Below are 19,158 nucleotides of genomic sequence, written 5' to 3'. Positions count from 1 at the left end.
TCGCAGATTGTAAGATGGTCCTTTAGGGATTCCACTGGAGGAGAAAGGAAGCGCCTTAACCACGAGAAAACAGGGACATGCTCCCGTGGACTGACTCAGATGTGATATGTAATGCTGCAAGCTCATGGCTGAAGTTGCCAGTGCAAAATAAGCCATTCCTGAAGGAGGCTGGGCTGACCCAAGGCCACTTCAAGAAGTAAACAATAAAATATCTCCATGAGTGGCACAAGCACTAAAATCCCCCTTTTCAAATAAAGCAAGCCGATATTAAATTTGTCTCCTCAACTTTTCTGGCATTGATGCACATGATGAGCAGAGTTTCATATTGCTTTCCTTCTGCCATAGAACGTGTAAGCTTTTATTCTTCGCATTCCTGAAAGCTGTCATACTTCTAATGGCAAGTTGTTGTTTTTTACCGAGACCAGTATAACCAGAGGCGAACTTCTTTGACTAAGGCGTTGGTAAAAACTATACCTAGACCAGCCTATCAGCAATGCCTGACACTTCAGTACTCGTGCCTAGCACCAAACCTAGGTAAATAGAATGTTTCATTTTTTAGCACAGACACTCATCCTTCTTAAGCCGATAACATGAGTACTGTATGTTTCAGGAAAGAATAATACAGAGACAAGCACTAAAAGATATATGAATCAAAGTATTATTGTGATTAAAGTTATTCAGCGTGTTAGGTGGAACAGAAGAAATGGAAATGTATCAGCCAAAGTCTTATTTTATTGTTTCAGCTTCAACCATACAATAATTGAAACTGAAGTTAAAAAATACTATAACTACAATAGTAATTTCTTCAAAAAATATTAAATGCACTCAGTTGATCAGCACTGCATTCCAACATAGCAGTCATCAAACTCATGAAATATATAAAAGTGCTGAGAATAAAACACTCAGGAAATATACCATCCCACTAAAAAACAGTCAACATTTCTGCTTGGAAACTCACACAATGTATATAATAAACAAGTTTAAACCAAGACTAGCAGCACAGCAGGTGATAGAAAGTGTGCAGAGCCTCTTAGGTTATGAAGCTGAACTAATCCCTGGCACAGTGGATATATTTCTAAGACAAGGCCACCCGACCCACAGAACAAGGCCAACCAACCCATGGGGCCAGGCCACTCATCCCTTAGAGACCCATTATAATTGTCAGAGTTTTGTAGGATTGTGAGCTGATTTGCTCTCAACCCAGTTCTCTTTTGTTGTTGTCTTTGAAGTATTTATCTTATGTTGCTAACTCTCCAGCCCTTCTGATTGGGAGGCCAGTACTTTGAATTGTTGTTCTTTTAGAGGCAAAATTACTAGGAATTATCGCTGGAGAACATAGAGCTCTAGCCTGCAGTGCTTTTAAAAAGAATATGGTAAGTCTCCTGTTGTCATGGATTGAACGATCTAGAAGATTTAATGTTTTTTAAATATTGGCGGGAGGAGGGTTGGGGGGCTGCACTCTGCAGCCCCTTACAACACTAAAAAGTGCTTGGTTGTGCTCCTATCCCTTCTGGGCACATCACCAAGCTAAAAAAAAAAAAAAAGTTGTAATAGCTCTCGCAGGGCATTATGAGGCGGTCCTTGAAGGAGCAGTGAATAAATAAATGTATTCAGTTTTTAACAAAAAAATAATGTTCCGGGTTCAGATGCCCACACGGGACACCCACATTTCTAATATTAGTTGCGGGCTGCGGGTGGAGCCAGAGGTCCCCTGTGACCCCAGCACATTGTGTGTACTGCGGGTGTCGGCATTTTCTTTTTTAAGTGGGTGCCCCTGGTGCCCTCCACACCTCTGCTTTTAGTTAGAGACTGCATTGGGGTGAGCTCTGGGGCCCCCGCAGTCCCAGCTGTCCCCATTTGTGGAAACCAGCCATTTTTAATTTTTTTTGTGGGTGCCCTAGTGCTCACCCAGGGCATCCACAATGTAGGAGTCGTTCTGGGCCACGAGGGGGGCCTCAGTGCCCCCAGCCAGCACCATACTAGGTGCTGACAGGAGCTGCCATTTTCTCTTTGCCCCGGCCCAGGCAGGAGCAGTTTTTTTTTTCTCCCCCTCCGTACTGCTCCGCCTGGCGGGAGAAAAGATGATCCCTGCCTGGGACACTGTGGGCAGGGTATGCCTGCACTCTCCTGGGAGGAAGAGTGTGGAAGGATCCCTCAGTATCCCAGGGTAGGCCCCTGGAGACAGTGTGAAGTATTGCGCCCCGGGGGTTGAGGTCTTCGGCTGATACTAACACTGGGAGAGGGATACTCCTTCCTCCCCTTTAAGAACTTTGGCCCCAGGGGATGGGTCCTTGGTGCCCAGCAGTGCCTCAGGGAGAGGAGACACATGCAACCTCCCCTCCTCCCCCCACCCCACCCTTTTTTAAGATATCCGGTCCAGGAGATGCGGTCCTTGGGGACCAATAGTGGCTCATAGAGTGGGGCCAAATGCCCCCTCACGTTCTTTTTATATTTGGCCCCAGGGATTGGGGTCCCCAGGGCCTCATATAAGCACAGGTAGTGGGCTGCATACCCCAGTTCTGTTTAATTTGCACTGGACCCTAGGGATTGGGGTCCCAGGTACCCAAAAAGGGGCACAGGGATGAGGGCCCCACTCATGTCCCCTCCCCTGATATTTAAAAGTAATGACCGCTTGACCCTGACCCGCCCCAAGGGTCATCATAATAATAAAAAACAAAACATACAGCATGTTTTTTTTTTTTTTTTTTTTACATGTTTGCCCCCGAGTGAGGGTGAGGTGGTCCATCTAAGACTCCCCTCACCCCAAACTCCCCCTTCACAGGGTATATCTGCCCTACCCCCTTATATCTATTTTTTTTAAGATATCTTAAGGACAGGGGACCAAGTTCCCCCCTGTCCTTCAACGGCTTCTGCAGTGTTTTATTCCATGTAGCGGTCAGCCACTCAGATCGCTCGGTCCCACAGGAGCAAGGTGGCCAAAGGAAGCTCTATTTTTTTTAAGTTGAGCTCATGCAGCTCTCGCAAAAGTTCCTTGAGCCCAACCCTCGTGATATACAGATATTTTTGTACTTTTAATTTCTCAAAAAACTACTTAACTGATTTACACCACATCACAAGAAGCATGCATCCTGGACCAAGATCTATCTTCCTGCAAAATGTGGCTTAATTCCGTCCACCTGTTTTATCTGTAGACTTTTTCAAAAAAGTCTATGGAAAATGCTTGGGGATTCGACATTTTGGGGACCCCCACCTTCTTTTTTCTCGGCCTTCACTTGACAGATCATCCAGAGACTAGAGAAGCTAGGCAAAAAAGATAACTTTTTGGGAAAAGTTTTGTGAACATTTGTCAAACGGCGCCAAAGGAATTAGCAAACAAAAAAAGTTATTTCCTTTGGAAACGTAGACCTAACTATAATATACCTACCCAGTGGTGACCACCATAACTACATTTGCGTATATAGACCCGTTTAGGGCCATTTAGTCAGCCCTATTCATCCATTGGTTGGTTGTTGTCATTTACATATTTCCTCTGCTCACTATGGCATAGGGCAGTAGCCAAGCCCACTTCACCTATTGGCTAACTCCACTCCTAGTGATGGCTTCCTGCCCTTTCATAAGGAGCCCATCAGCACAGGAAGTAGTTTCCTTCGGTGCCAACCACTACTATGGCAATGTGTGTTTCTAAGATTAAAAACACATTTCTGCTATTCGCCATTTTTTATAGACTAGGGTCAGAAGCTTCCGTGACCATAAATAACATTTTGTAAAGAATAACCTATGACAAAGCAAGCTGAAATCGAACACCAGACCTTTTGGCTTTACCAGTCCTTGTTAAATGAATTATTTTTAGTCGTTTCTTGCTGGATGGTTTCAAACTAGGTGTGATCTGAACTCTGACGAACAGACATTAAGAGTATTAACTCCCAATTGAGGTAATGTGTTGTAATTGTCTTCGCAGCAGTCCTGAGACGTGTCAGATGTGCTTGTGTGGTGTAACTAATCATTGCTGTACGGTTGCAGGCCTCTCATGTAACTTGCTGGGAGTATCTCTTGTTAGCGTGCATTCACTTGTGTGTACCGTTTTGTAGCCCATCTCCGAACTACTTTAGAAAGGACCCTGACAGTGAAACACGTTATTATTCTAATCATTTTTTAAATGTATCCCGAATAATTCGGAATGGCCTCAGGCGTGAGGTCGGGGAGGGGGGGGGGGGGCGCTCCGTGGTGACATTTGTGAACAGGCGATTTGTGACGCACAGCATCGTCCTCTGAGAGTTCAGACGACTCTTCGATGGACAGCAGGGCTCGGGGTCACTGTATCGCCTGTTGTGTATGTTAGAGGACAAAAATATTACCCCCACTAAAGCAGCCTAATTGCTACATCAATAGATAGACGTGAGGGCAACGATAGTAGTGCTTACCGTAAGAATGTATTTCTAGGCGATATTTTTGTCCTCCATTCAGCTTCCTTCCGCACTATTGCCGTGCAGTATGGAGTAGGTCTTGAAGCTGTTTTGTTTCAGTCATTGTTGGTTTGCTGTGTGTTTTTCCCTGCCTTGTGTCGTTTTAATTGTGTGTTTTTAATGTTGGTTTTCATTGAATACAGAACAGGTTTCATGAAATTAAACAGCATAAATGTCAGGATCGGAGAGCAAATTAAATCAGTAAATGGAACATATATTCTGAAAAAACTGAACCGATTTCAATAAAGGTCCGTTTTTATTATGTGGTCTCCCTTTCCTCCTGGTTGCATTTGCACCTTGTGGCAGGTGAGGGAGCGCGTGGCCTCTTAGCCAGAGGTGCAGCCTCGCGCCCTGCCCCGGAAGGGTAATGAAGGTCACCGCCGGTGCACTGCAGGTGAGACACGTACTGGCCCCATCTAGCTGTCCGGAGGAAAGCATGTCCTTTGCACTCCTGGATGATAAATTACATCTCTGACCAGGTGTCTTGTGCGTATTTCCCCACGAAAGGGAAGGATAAACGGGCTTTAAAACGTGGTGTGGCCAAAAGCTTTCAAAATAATTATGTTCTTTCATTACACGTCGAAAACTTCAATTTTGCGGATTGAGTTTCGTCTGTCTGGCAGCTGTTTGACAATTTGCACGCATTACAGCCCCTGTCAGGCTGAGGGTTACTGTGGGGCTGGGGCAGGGGGCCTCAGCTGGTGCACTCTAGCCCCGGAGGCCCCAGGGACGGCGAGGGCTGTAGGCAGGAAGCGCTTCCCACTTTCAAGAACGCATTTATCACCGACGCTGCTCTAAGTGCTAGTTACAAGGCGTGCATTCATCCACTCATCCTGCCGGTCTGGCCCTTATACGCTCTTCGTGTTGGTGTTTATTTCACCGAGCTGTGAAAAGGCGCCAAAGGGCGTGGGGCAGATTACCGAGCACGATCACGGGCCCTGCGTGTACCGCTGAAGTTAGCGCACCGCTGGACTGGTTCTGTTTAGCACCCCCTTCAGCATTGATGCCTGGCAGAACAGTGCTTTATATATTGCAAATATAAATCTACTAGGTAGCTCAGTGAGCGAAGCATTGGCTGCTGAGATTATGCATAATGCCTATAGACACCACTCAACGTGGTGAAATATTACTGCATGTTATGTAGTGCTTAGCACTACAAATGAGGTATGTGTGCAAATATTCGATGTTGAGTACTGAGGATCACAGCACGATATAAAGATGTGTTGCTATTACTATCGGCATTATATGCCCCACGGGGTTTTAGTGTAACCTTTATTTTTAGGCAGTCTTGTAATATTTCTTTTAGAAACTATCTCGTGTCATACCGCACGTCAGACGCCACTAACCTCTATCAGGAACAGGGTCGTGGTACCTACTTTGTCGACCCCGGAAGGATCAACAGCGCTCGTTGGCCCTGCCCTTATTAACTCCCACAGCCTGCAGATTAGCCATCGGCGTCAAAGCAACTAACTAGACATCTTCCCATACGTGTGGTAAGAAGGAACTTCTCCAAGACACACAGTATCCAGGCTTCCTGGGGATGAAAGCGGAATCCGACAGCTTCCTAAATCAAGATGTTGGTGTTATTTGAATGGATGAGCGTGTGATTTCGTGCATATATTTGTTTCACGATGCTTTCCCTCTGGAGGCTGGTGTATGCAGGGGGCAAAGGGGTAAATTCTGAATGTGTTACGAGCACGTGGCGCACAACGTTGGTGTCCAGTCAGAAAGGGACCTATGGCACAAGGATTCTCCTTTGATGAACTTTACAACCCTCTCTTCGTACCCGTCAGTGAGAGGCGCCAGGAGATGTCTCCATCCTCATCCTCATCTGACTCTTCCGTGTGGTCACTGCCAGGGGATGCGGTTTGGCGTGCTTAGCGGCGGCCCCTCCTGCGCCGGAGTGCGGTAGTGGAGCAGGGTAGCCATGCCTCGTACGCAGAACCAGAGCATGGCGGTGGGCGGTAGGGGGGTAATATTCGTGTTTATAGTGCTGCTTTGGAGGCGCGTGTCCTAGCACTTAGAGTGTGCTGTTGGAACAAGGAGGCGCTAACCGCCTGGTTAGTCAGTGGCATTTAGATCATGCTATTAGAGCTCGGAGGTGTTAACGCTCACATTGGGGTGTGGTGTCGGCTTTTACGCCCCCGCTACAGTGCGATATCGTAGTAAGGTCATGAAAACGGTACTGACAATGGTTTTGGAGCAGGGGGCGCTAACACTCGCCTTAGGACTGCCCTACGGGCGCACTGTTGCGCTATCACCCCCGATTGCGCGCGGTATTGCCACCGGAGCGGTGCGCCAGGGAGACAGATATCGGAACAGGAGGATCACCCCTGGGGCAAGGAGGGGGCGTGCCTCCCCTCTATAGCGCTCCTCCCCCCGGGTGAGTGCGGGGCTGCCTGCAAGGCGCTGCCCATCTGGCGGATCGGCTCGTCATCTGGTGCCGGCTGACTTCTGATGGAGGGAGGCCTTTGTCTGCCGACGCCTGGCTGACTGAGAGGACACAAAAGAGGTCTCTTCACACGGAGGGCGCTCTGCCGGGGGAAGCTGCGCGGTGCCCACTTCAGGTGCCCTTCAGTACCTCCAGGAAATTACTAGATGCCAGCCGGGTACCGGGGCGGCCAGGACCGGCTCCTAAAACCGAACCCCGCGTTACTGGAGAAGCTGTGTGCGTGCGTGGTGGGGTCATTCATGGAGCATACACACTATGGTAAGCAGGGGATGGGTCATATTCACAGTGCAGTCACCCTGAGCTCACCGATGCGATTGTTTGCAGTGGTTGTCTGGTGTGGTTTCTGTCCTGAGAGCCTGCGCGCCAGCCCGCCGGCGTTAAACCCGTCTCATTGCCGTTCATTGACTCCGCAGTATTGATCCATTAACAGAGCTCTTCTTGCTGTTCCTAAGCCTCTTGTCTTGACAAATGCATGACCACTGATCGCAGCGCAGGGGTGGATGGCAGTCGAGGGCTGTCGGGTGATCCTGTGACTGGACTTGTCCATCCCAACAGATACCACCAGTCCGTACGTCTGCATGTCGATGCAGAAAATCGTTTAAAAATACATTAAATCTAGTTCACTCTCGCAAAGCATCGTGCGCGCTGTCCAAACTATCCAAAGCCCACAGTACTAATCCGCAGATGAAAGCCAGGTTTTTAGGTTTGTAGCGGTTTCCAGGTCATATGTTACTTGTTCTTTTGATCATGTAGATTGTACGATTTTTCTTTTTTTTTATAGGGCCAGGATGACTTCGGGTGAACGCAGCGCTATATAAATATATTTAAATACGTGCATTTATCATGCCACATTTCATTACAATAGAGGCATGCATTCAGTGTGTTCAATGTCACTACAATGGGGACTTATTTTAGTGTCTGTCACTGCAATGTGGTCAGTTTAGTGCGCATGCCACGACAAAGGGGATATTTAGTTAGTGTGCTACACTTCTTTGCAATGTTGACGTTTATTTTGCATGCCCCATTTTATTGTAATGGGAACATTTAATGAGTATGCCCTCTCCCTGCATTGGGGATTTTTTTTTTTTTAGCGTGCCCTGTGATGTTGCATCAGGGACACATTCGAAGTCAGCCCAATGGAGCTGTGCACTTAGTGTCCCTGGCATGATTGCACTGGGGAGTTGTTTACAAGGCTCCATTTCATACAGTGTGTGAAGATCCCCCTTAGAGGGCTGCCTGCTCGATCCCTTATTGTTTTGTACTCTTTTGTGCAGCTCATCCACACAACTGGTGTGGCCTAGAAGCCTGACACTTCTAGTAGGCAACTACCCTGTCTTGTAAAAATGGTTTGGCGAGTGTTGTGTGACTGTAGAAAGCATTGCGTGTTGTGCTTTTTGTGTTGTTGAGGACTTGGTGTTGCTTTTTACGCATGCCAGTGATGCACAAGTCTGTGAGGATGGGAAATTGTGCCTGTCTGTGCCCGGGCTGATGGATGTGCTTGGGACGTTGAGTGTTTGTTGTGTAATGTGTACTGTGTGATCAGTGTCTTGCCACTTAGGTATTGTCGAGAGAGAGTTCAGAGGCTCTTCTGTCTCTACTGCACAATCCGCTTTGGAAGGTCCCCCCAGTGTGACGCTTCCAAATGTGGGGAAATTGGACGCAAGGCTGGTCTTGGTCTGAGGGTGCTTCTAGGAGGGAACGGATGCTCTTCGCCTGCCTCATTCTGCCTCCTCCGCAAGCTGGTTTGCGTTTTAATAAACTGCCTGTGAAAGATGGATCAAAATCTGTCCTCCGATTGTACTTGCAGGCCCAAGAATTGTAAGGATTAATGGCCGATTGAGAGGGCATTATCATGAGATAATGGACATCAGAACTGTAGAAAGAAGGCCTCTATTTGTCAATGCATGCCATCTCTATTTGGGCAGCTCTATGGGCGGCATGCTGGAACCCCAGGTGGTGCCCTCGTTCGGCGTATTCCGATGAGCTGGCGACGCTTGAATGTTGTGTAGAAACCCTCATATACTTGTTATCTTTGGTCACTCTAATACCACTCATTTTAACTACCTTAGAAATATCAATATTTATCATTCCTTCTTGGATTCCAGTCAGTGCCCTGTGAGTACCAAATACATTTCTACAACGGGTGCCTAATCCGCCGAGAGCACAGTGATACGTAGGTGCACTTATTATAAAATGTGGTAGCTGAACCTGTCCAATTTGAATACATACAGTGCAGAAGTACAACCTGTCTGCAGCAGGTGGAGCTGAGGGCTCAGATAATCATGAGGTGCTGTCGACAGACCTGTTGTGTACAGCACCAATACTTAAAGTGGACTTGGGTTTCGGGCCTTAAAATTATTACTTTGTTTTCTTGTCGATTTCCTTTGCTTTCTTCTTATCCAGCGGCTGTGCTTCTTGTTCTTGTCCTATAGCTTCTTTACCATTCATTTGATTGGATGCCTTGCATCATTCCACTGCCAATATTCAGGGAATTACTATTTTGTGCCTTTTGCATTCCACAAGAGTGCATGTGTTTTCTTGGCTTGTACCCTTTGTGCTGTTTCCCCCTTCATGTCCTTGTCTTAACATGCTCTGTTTCTCTTTCCTACAGTGTAAACTTAAAAAAAAAAATGTAGTGTTGTTTCATCCACTTCTCCTTAACCCTTTTTAAAACTGAATATTTATATTTTGCAAAAATTTTTAGGAGGGCCGTTGCATGCACTTTGCTACCTGGCCACTACGTTCTGTAAAGGTGCTATTGCACACTTTAAATTTGATTTGCTTTTATTTAATTCTCTGGATGGGCGTCGGCATCATGACCTATGCATGGGCGCACACACATTTATTTTTCTTCCAATCCTGAACAGCATCAGGGTCGCACACTGGCAAAGCAAAGAGGTTTCGCTAATGCCTTTCATAGGTGAAACCTATTGGCTTTGCCAATGCCTGTTTAGTGTTGATGTGAGGTCAGTTCTGGCATCTGGTACCTAATGCTAGCAGGGCGCCTCACTGAATGGAATGATTGTCATTGAATTGTGCTGCAAGCGGCAGGTGATGAGTTTGAACCTCCGGAATAAGAGTTGAGTTTTCCATCCGTCCAAGGCTAGGAAATTGAGTACCATCAGATAGGGTAATAACATTTTGCAGCGCAATAGGGTTAAAGGAACACCTGTATTTTGCAGCGCTATGGGGTAATAGCAACACCTGTATTTTGCAGCGCTTGGAAACCACAGCATCGCAGTATAAAGCACTTTAAAGCAAGTTAATTTAATACAGTTCTTAAGTAAATAAAGGCTTCTTGTCCCAGTGTGTTTATCTTCATATTGGTAAAAGCTTGTTTTACGATAGCGCTTATTGATACTATTTTGCAGCTTTATAAACTGGAACTAGACCGATCCCTAATTTGATGGTACTTAGTTTTATCGACCTAGGACGCGTTAAAGATTGGATTGGCCCTGCAGGGATTCGAACGTATTACATGCCGACCACACACAGATCTATCTATCGCCTTAAAGTCCTAAACTCCCCGAGCAATTACATCACGTTATTGTGTACTGATGCTGGCTGATTAGGACGAATTTTTTAACAGTGATTTTTCTCCAGGATGTCATGGTTGGGTATTTTAATATTTTGGTCTTATATGAAAACTAAACAAAAAGATTTTAAAGAATGTTTTCTGTTACTTTTGCTCTTTTGTTTGAGGAAAGACCTAATCAGTTTTTGGTGTTACTTAGTAATGCACCATGGATGTGTACCTGCTTAAAACTGTGAGCCATTTCCCTTAAACCGTAAAAACCTATTAGTATGGGTGCCCAATACACACTATTAATTTACCTTCAGTTAGGGCAGGTTTAACCTCCTCATCACAGGCTGTCGAACGTATCATGGCAGTCTCTAACCATACTTTTAGGATTTTTACATTATACATAGCAGACAATCCTCTCCCTTCCCATCTTGTGCAGTCTTGAAGAATTGCTCCTCCGTTGACCATGTATAAATGTTCTGGAGCGGAATCTCATCCACGTTTGCCATCAATTCAGGGCCTCTGTAACCTTACAATCCTATCCTGAAAAATAAACATATCCAGTGTTGTCAACGTCACATATTCCTTTAAATCAATATGTTATTTTACAGGCTTGTCGAGTGGACGTGGTATATGATGAGTGAGCTGTCTAGCAGGCACGCAAAAAATGGCCTTATTTTGTTCACGTGCTAGTCATGGCAGGGGAGCGTAGGTGTCAGGAATGGGTGGATTGGGAAAGGAGTATGACACCGTTGTGGTACCCTCATCAAGTATCCGCCCCAGTCATGCAGCTCGTTCTCCATGTGTATGTCAAGCTCTGTGAGAATGTGGGGTTTTATTATCACATGCCGCAAGGTGTGATAACTGGCCCAGAAAAAAGTCTCCTGCCCTACAGAGGGGAGACATTGTGTGTGGATTCCTGTGCTGAGGTATTGGGCGCTCTCCACTTAGGAAGTCCTGGCTCGATGGAGAGTTTCTCTGTACTTCTGATACCAGAGGGGTGGTTGTGTGGGACAGGTGGGGTATCTGTGGGAGCGGTTAGACAAACCCTGAGCCGCCTGTTTACGGAGAACACTTTAGGCAGGAGACTGGCCACTGAACCTGTGATCCTAGCTCGAGAAAACCACCATTTGTAGGTTCACTGCAGGGAAAAAAGTACATCTACCCGTTCTATTTAGTTTGGAGTTTGTGATCATAGTTGTCTGTGGAAATACTTGTGTGTCTGTGCTCATGTTGGTTACCTAGTACCACCTGCTTGTGTAGATTTTGCCACTACCTTTCTGGGCGGAGCTTACACACCAGGTAGGCGGTGCCTTTTTATTTTTTCACCACTAAAAATGAAGGGGTCGTACACCCACTTTTTCAATGATTATTCGATCGGGTGCGACAAATACATATTGTGCAGAGCGCTCACTAGTTCTCTTCGACACACCTAAGAGCCTCGGTACACACCTCTCCAGCCTCAGTGTTGACATGGCAGGACCAGACCAAGCATGAGTGCCTTGACGCCTCACTTGTGACAGCAGTGTGCTACAGAAAATACCAGACATCCTAACTTAATACAGAATATGGCCTGCGAAATAAATATATTTATTTATGTTAGAATACTTCACAGGATTTGTGAAGAATGGGAAGGTGTCTAATATGGAGCATGGTATAAAATGATGGAAATTTTGGTGCTTAGCTCAGAAAGAAGAGTAAAAAGGTTAAGAGAGGACATTAAGTGTCTAGAGAAAGAAATTAGGGAATTAAATCTTCCGGAAGCCACACAGAAGAATTATGAGATTCTAAGAAAAGAACTATCTGGTTATCGTGTGTATTTAAAGGACAAAAAACAGAAGAAAATTAATCAAGATGATAATGATTATGCAAGAGGACGCATTTTTACGTTTGCAAGGAGATATGATGATATTAATGTCAAGATGGGTTCTGTGACGACTGGTCGTTTTAGACAGATTAGTACATCCTCCAGTGGCATTTCTGCTGTTTCTTCCTATGACTGTGATCCAGGAGAAGGAACTAGCAATAATGATATAACTGAAATAAAGTCAAGTTTTTTTTTATGCGAGGTACAAAGGTACGGATTAGGCAATCAAAGGAGAGGGGTCCCGATAAAAGATATAGGACCAGGGGAGGGGGATCGAAAAACAAAAGCAAACGCAGGAGTACAAACAAGACAACAGGCAAAGAGTCTTAAGAGGGGAGAAAAAGTAGGAACTGATGTCAGGTCGCTTGACACGTTTACTGAAAAGAGCAATGAAGAAAATGTTATTAAAGATCTTAAAGTCATCAATTTATCCTCAAGAATTCTTATGGAGGAGGAAAAAAAAGTTTTGAGTAAGGGTTTAGGATTTTGTCAAAGTGAAAAGTGTAATTTTGTAGAATTACACATAGATTTATTTAAGTTTGTGAGAAATCTTAAATTAAAAAAATATTTTGATGAGCATTCAACAAAGAGTAAGTGTTTATCTAGTTCTTCAGAGATCTCCAATTTTACAATTGCTGATTTAAGCGACATATATACTATTGCCACCCTAGATAATTCAGAAGAAGCAGTAGATCTTTTTCAGCTTGCAAGTGATCTTAATATTCAAGAGAATGTTAGCACACAAAGCCGTTTTAGATTACAATCTAAATTCATGCCTCCTGGCACCCATGATGGTATTATTGATGAATTTTATCGCAAATTTACCAATGATCTAAACAAAATTGAGGATACACATCTTAGAAATGGGAAATGTAGGTATGTTTTTATTTAACAATGAGAGAAGGGAGGAATTTTGACTTATCTAAAAAATTATTCAAATTTAGTCATACGCGAGGCTGATAAGAGTGCCAATATTGTACTTATGAATAAGGATGACTATCTGAATAAAATCGCAAGGCAGCTTTCTGATGGTACCTGTTAGGAGAGATTGGCCATTAATCCAACAATGGAGATACAGAGATCAATTAATGCAAAACTTTTGGATTGGCATGAATCTTGTCTTCTTACAAATGATGAGTATACATATCTAAATATATGTCATCCTAGATTTCCCTGTATTTACATTCTCCCCAAAATCCATAAATCTGGCATGTTTCCACCAGGGAGACCCATCATTTCTAGTGATGGGTCCCCTACGGAACACGTCAGAATATGTAGACAGTTTCCTACAACCCCTGGTTAAGAACTTACCCTCATACTTAAGAGATATTAAGGATTTATTGAACAAACAAGAGGATTTTTCTTGGGATGATATGGACTTTTTTTTGTGACTACGGATGTGGAAAGTCTGTACACATGTAGCCAAACCGAATGTGGTCTGGAAGCATTAAGATATTTCCTCTATAAACGGAATGCGAGTCTCCTGTAACATACGCACATGTTGCTGGATATGGCTAGGCTATTTTGACTAATAATGCTTTTTTATTTAACACAACATGGTTTTGACAAAAACAAGGGACAGAGATGGGTTCCAGGTTTGCTCCCTCATATGCTAACCTGTTTATGGGTGTAATAGTGTATTGCATGCCACGAGTGCACATCCTAAAAAGACAATTGAATCTATACCGTATGGCGAAATGGTAAGGGCCAGACGTTAACTGTAGTCAGAATGAACAGTTCGAAAGGAGACTACAGGCCATAGATCTGGAGTTTCGCAATAGAGGGTATGATGAAGGGGTCATGAGAAGGGCCAAAGAAAAAATAAAGGGAATGGATAGAAAGTGCACTTGGAAAGAAGATTATAAAAAGAGTGCGAACAAAAGGAAAAATAAGCACATTGACAAGAAATGAGAGATATGTTTTGTAACAAAATATAATCTATACAGCAATCATGTCTTAGAGACAAATTGGCCAATTCTAAATTCACTCACATTGTCTGAAGGAGTTCTTCCTAAAAAGCCCAAAATAGTCTTATCGTAAGGGCAAAACATTAAAGGATACATTGTGTCCCAGTTATATAAAAGGCAACCAGAGAAAATCAGAAGTAGACATGGTTACCAGGTAAACCATGAGGTTTCTATACTTGTGGAGGATGTTCTATATGGAAAATGGGTGTTAACAAAATACAGAGATTTAGATATAACACTAAAGTAGAATACATGATCAATTCTTTTATGAATTGTAATACCACATAAGTGATATATGTGATAAGTTGCCCATGTGGAAAATTATATATAGGTACAGCATTCGAAGTCTTAAAACAAGGTTGTTAGAACATGTGAGAGCTATAAAAAATGGTGCTATCAGATATCCTGTGGCCATTCACATACAGCAGTGCCATCCTACTAACACTCAGATTTGGTTTCATGGTATTGAACATGTGCCCCAATGTGAAAGAGGAGGAAACCCGGAACTCCTACTCAGGCAAGCTGAGGCAAGATGGATATGCTGTTTGCGAACTGTAAATGAAGGATTGAATGTAAATAATGAATTTAATTATTTCTTAGGAATTTGAATTCTGAATAGACAAGAAAAATCTGATGTTTTATGTTGATTTTATAGTGATGTACATGATGAAGAGCAACCCATATATAGTATTAATTCATTTAACACTTTGTAGATTCCAGTGAAATTGAGTGGTACTAATGGGGAAGCTTTTAATTTATTTTGGTTTATACTTGCGCCTGTGTATAATAACTTACCTGCATTGATTGGTACAGGAAGAACATATATATATATATATATATATATATATATATATATATATATATATATATTCACTGAATGAGAAATTAAGAGAGATCGACTACAACTAAGTATGGATATATAGTTGGAATGGGAACACAATATATTTAACACTGATACAATCATTCCATGAGGAATTAAGAGAGATCGATTACATAATATATTTAACATTGATACAATTAAAACGTCCGTTTGAAATATATGTATTAAAATATCGAAATTGAATTATGGAGACGTGCTACCCATTCCAATATGTCTGCCGGATTCACACACAGTGATGCAAGCCTAAAATAAATTTATATAGGTGATAGAATGAATGAAAATTATAAAACTCTTTGGGCTGCAAATATTGCATTCATTTATTTCAGAGAAGATTTAAGATTTAGATCACTAAAAATTGACATTTGAGTGCGATGTTATACATTCCGAGATTGCTGTTATAATAATATGTATTGATGCGAGTTTCAAAAATCACTATAGGTGTTATCAACGAAGAGAAATCACACAATAATTAAACTTTTAGCAAATTTGCGCATTATTTAACGTAAAAAGATCGAAACCGCTTGAAAAATGTGATTAGAGTGATGTATTGCACACTCCAAGGTGTCTGCCGAAATCGCGCTTATTGATGAGAGTCTCAAAACATCTAGACACTGTGACGAGAATGAAGGGAAATTATAAGTTGGCGGCTATGAGTAGGTACATTTGATTAAATAAATTAATTTTCGGTTTTGTAAATATGGGGAACGGTCGGATACAATAAATTTGAAATTGATTATGTAAATAGGCAGTTAATTAAATTTTGCTGGTGTTTATTTTTGATTTGATTTTATTTAAGAATACTTAGACTATCTGAATTGTGAATCGAATGAATGTGTTGCACATCTCAAGATGTCTGCCAGATTTGCATGCACAAACATTGGTTTTACAAAACCCACACAGGTGACACCAATGAAGGTATAGTATAAAAGTGGCGCGTTAGAACGAGAGAAGTTTTGCTTCTTTGTCGCCGTATCGGATTTATGTGGAAGGAAGAATCCATTTAATTTTCTGAGGTAGGAATTTGGTTATATGTGCTCTTAAGATGTCCCCATCGGTTTTAGCTTTGGGGTACAATCAATATGGGAAATGTATCGTGAGGATGAAATATTCAGTTCTGATGTGAAATAGATGAGATGTATGATTGCTGGACACATCTTATTGTCATGTCTTGGCGATCGTTGATAACATTTTGTCAACAAGCTAGTCTAGTCGAAAATAATTTGAATAACATCGACATTCGATCGGTTCATGCATAATCTAATTTTGAGATTGAATTTAATGAGGTTGTTTATTATTTGTGATGTCTGAAATATGAAAAATAAAAAAATAAAACGTAGATGTTTCACTTGGGACACTTTCACTTTTAAGTAACAGCAATAGATACTTTATAATTTCACGACATAGTATTTAATATTGCATTTTATGTACATTTCATGTATATAGACAAACATATAAAAACGCGTAATGGTACGGATAATGGATGTACAAATGCTTTTTAAGAATATTATTGTTTGGACTATAATTTGATGGAAGATCTATCTATTGTAGGTGGTTGTTTTTTCACTTGGGTTTCAATTTAAACATAGAATGTGAATAATTGTATCTGTAAACCGTAAACCAATATGTAGGCGGCAGAAATTTGTTGAACATCAAAATAATTGTAGGAGTATAGATTTAATAATTCTAATGCTTATTCAGTTTGTTTTTGTTGTGTTGTCTGTTCTCTTTTTATTAATTTATGGTTATTTATATTTGTATGTTTTTAGCCCTGAAGAAGTCCTGAGGGACCAAACGCGCTGGCTATGGCATTGTTTTTATTGCACATGGAGCTTTATATAGACGCTCACAAATGAATTAATAAAAATATTTATGTCCAAAGAAGATTTGATTGATGAAATAATATATACACATAGTATTTTCTAAGGATGTGAAGACACTTAAGGAGGTCTTCCTTCGTCTACACTTTGGATTAAGTTAGTGCGAGTCTTGGTTCATTATCATAGCACCTATGTTTTGGTGATTGAGGATTAGGGGGCTGGTCGTCTAGACTTGTGCACAGCTTATCCATAGAAATGGACTTGAGTTTCTTATATGAGTGAAGGGAAAGGTGTGGCCATATATGCCTCGGCCCCTGAACTGTTCGCATACTTCACAGGAATTGTCGCTTTTGAAAAGCGTTTTGAATGGCATTTAATATGGAGAGGTGGCGTGCTAATCTAGGCGCTGACCTCACCCCCACCTGAAAAAGAACCCCGTTCCAACCCGGATGTGGAAAGCAGCGCGCTCCTGCTCAGCAGACTCCACAATGTCTTTGGGCCTTGTATGTCCACACAGTTCACACCAGGAGGTTGTGTTACCTGTGGATGGTAAATCGGAAGGAGTGCCTTCTTCACGGTGTTTCGGAGGACCTGCACATATGGGAAAGTGGCTCTTTATCTTTCTGACTTCTGTGGACCCCCACTTAATCATTACTGGAACCTCAGGGCTTCCAGTATTTCATTATTGGAATCCAGTCCCCCCACTTCATCATTCCTGAAAGCAGATGACCCCCGGCGTAAGCATCTTTGATGATTTGAAATGCAAAATAGTACACAAAAAATACAGAAGCAAACATTTAAACAACTACACAAATGATTAAATATTTTAACTCAGAAAAAAATATAAAGCATCAGAATGTTAGTTTTAATGATAAGATTGGAGCCTTTCGAAATTCAATTAAGGATCCCTATCGTCCATATTCTGTTTGATGCATGTGTTCTGCTCCCATGAATCAACCTGAGGATGCAAGCTTAATTTTTAGCCTCCAGTTTCAAATTCATTCACATTTACAGAGCGTTTTAAAATATCACATGTCGCTTATTTATTTATATACCGACTAGGCTACGTGGGCCCCAGGTGTCCCCGGACCACGTGTTAAGAACCAGTGTGCTAAATCAAAGTTTTTTCAGTTACTTTGTCCTTTTGCCAGACCCCAAAAATAGAAGCTAGCGGAGGCCACCGCAGGCACCGTGTCCTTTGTAGTATAGTGTAAGGCTGTCGGTGAAGTAGCAATGCGGCCAAGCAGAGAAGTGAAACCCAAGGCTCCTTGGTGTGGTTCATTCTTTCCCAAACGGGGCCAGGCAAACTGAAAATCTGCCTGGCACACCAAGCAGGTCTGCGAGCAAGCATTGTCCCCTTTTCAGTGTCAAACTCTCCTGTTGGTGGGGTGCGGTACCCCTTGAACTCCTGGAAGACATGTCCTTGTGCATGGCTGCTGCAGAGTGCGGACACATGGAGAGCGGTTTGAGGCCTCCAGCTGTTAGTGCCTGGGGCAGCATTCCAGTGCATCGCTTTTATTTTTGTCCACTTGATAGAATGAAAGCATGTGGTAGAAAAAAAGAACTGCTTTGATTAAGAGAAGTCTCCAGCCCCTTCTCTCAAAGTAGGTTTGTTACTACTTTTGTAGTTAGGGCAAAATGGAAATTAGTTTCATGCACACAGCAACTATGGTGTCTCGCTTGTAGAACCCATTGAATGCAGTGATTTTAATGGTGCATGGTCATCATGGGATGCTTGTTTGCATGTACAGAATATTGGTCAGATTGCGTATCTCTTCCATGAAGGTTGCGGATCAGTCAGAGAAATCTTGCAGGCTTTGAGGTACATAAAAAAAGGACGAATGAAAATGACTCACTGCATGTAAACACAATTCTCATAGGGTTACCCAGTGCGCGCTTCACTCTAGGATCCTCACATCCCCTTGTTAGGGTCGCAGTATCATCTCAGTCAACACAGCGAAAACGTTTAGAGCCCTTCTAGCACCCCACATCTTCTTAAAGCCACACATCACAGTCCACCCACATCCCTGCGGGGAACTTTGTGTCCAGATGCCCTTCGGGAAAGGATGGACAGCTGCATTGACCAATAAAGGACATGGTCTCTGCTACCAGGTGGCCCTAGACAGGCTCATCCGCTCCTGTTCCTTCAAGCTGCCCCCGATCCAATGTGCGCACATCTTTGGCCTGCAGACCCACCGACGCCATTCCCAACCATCCTTACCAACACT

The 19,158-nt window shown here is 42.9% G+C and overlaps 1 protein-coding gene across 16 annotated transcripts in view; it reads left to right on the top strand.

Annotated features, from left to right (window-relative positions):
* PTK2 (protein tyrosine kinase 2) overlaps window positions 1-19,158 on the top strand; it is a 758,583-nt gene that overhangs the window by 90,187 nt on the left and 649,238 nt on the right. Inside the window, exon 1 of one of the 16 annotated variants that reach the window (XM_069220818.1) lies at window positions 6,883-7,134. The exons of 14 other annotated variants lie outside the window; for them this stretch is intronic. In XM_069220818.1, the coding sequence (XP_069076919.1) occupies window positions 7,023-7,134 (112 nt within the window). In that variant the 5' untranslated portion in view covers window positions 6,883-7,022. Of the gene's footprint in view, window positions 1-6,882; window positions 7,135-19,158 lie in introns of those variants that run through there. One more of the 16 variants, XM_069220809.1, reaches the window with a different exon arrangement.

Source organism: Pleurodeles waltl, chromosome 2_2 (genome assembly GCF_031143425.1).
Source record: "Pleurodeles waltl isolate 20211129_DDA chromosome 2_2, aPleWal1.hap1.20221129, whole genome shotgun sequence".
NCBI lineage: Eukaryota > Metazoa > Chordata > Amphibia > Caudata > Salamandridae > Pleurodeles > Pleurodeles waltl.
Note: the sequence above shows the minus strand (reverse complement) of the source record. Positions and strands in the feature narration are given on the sequence as shown.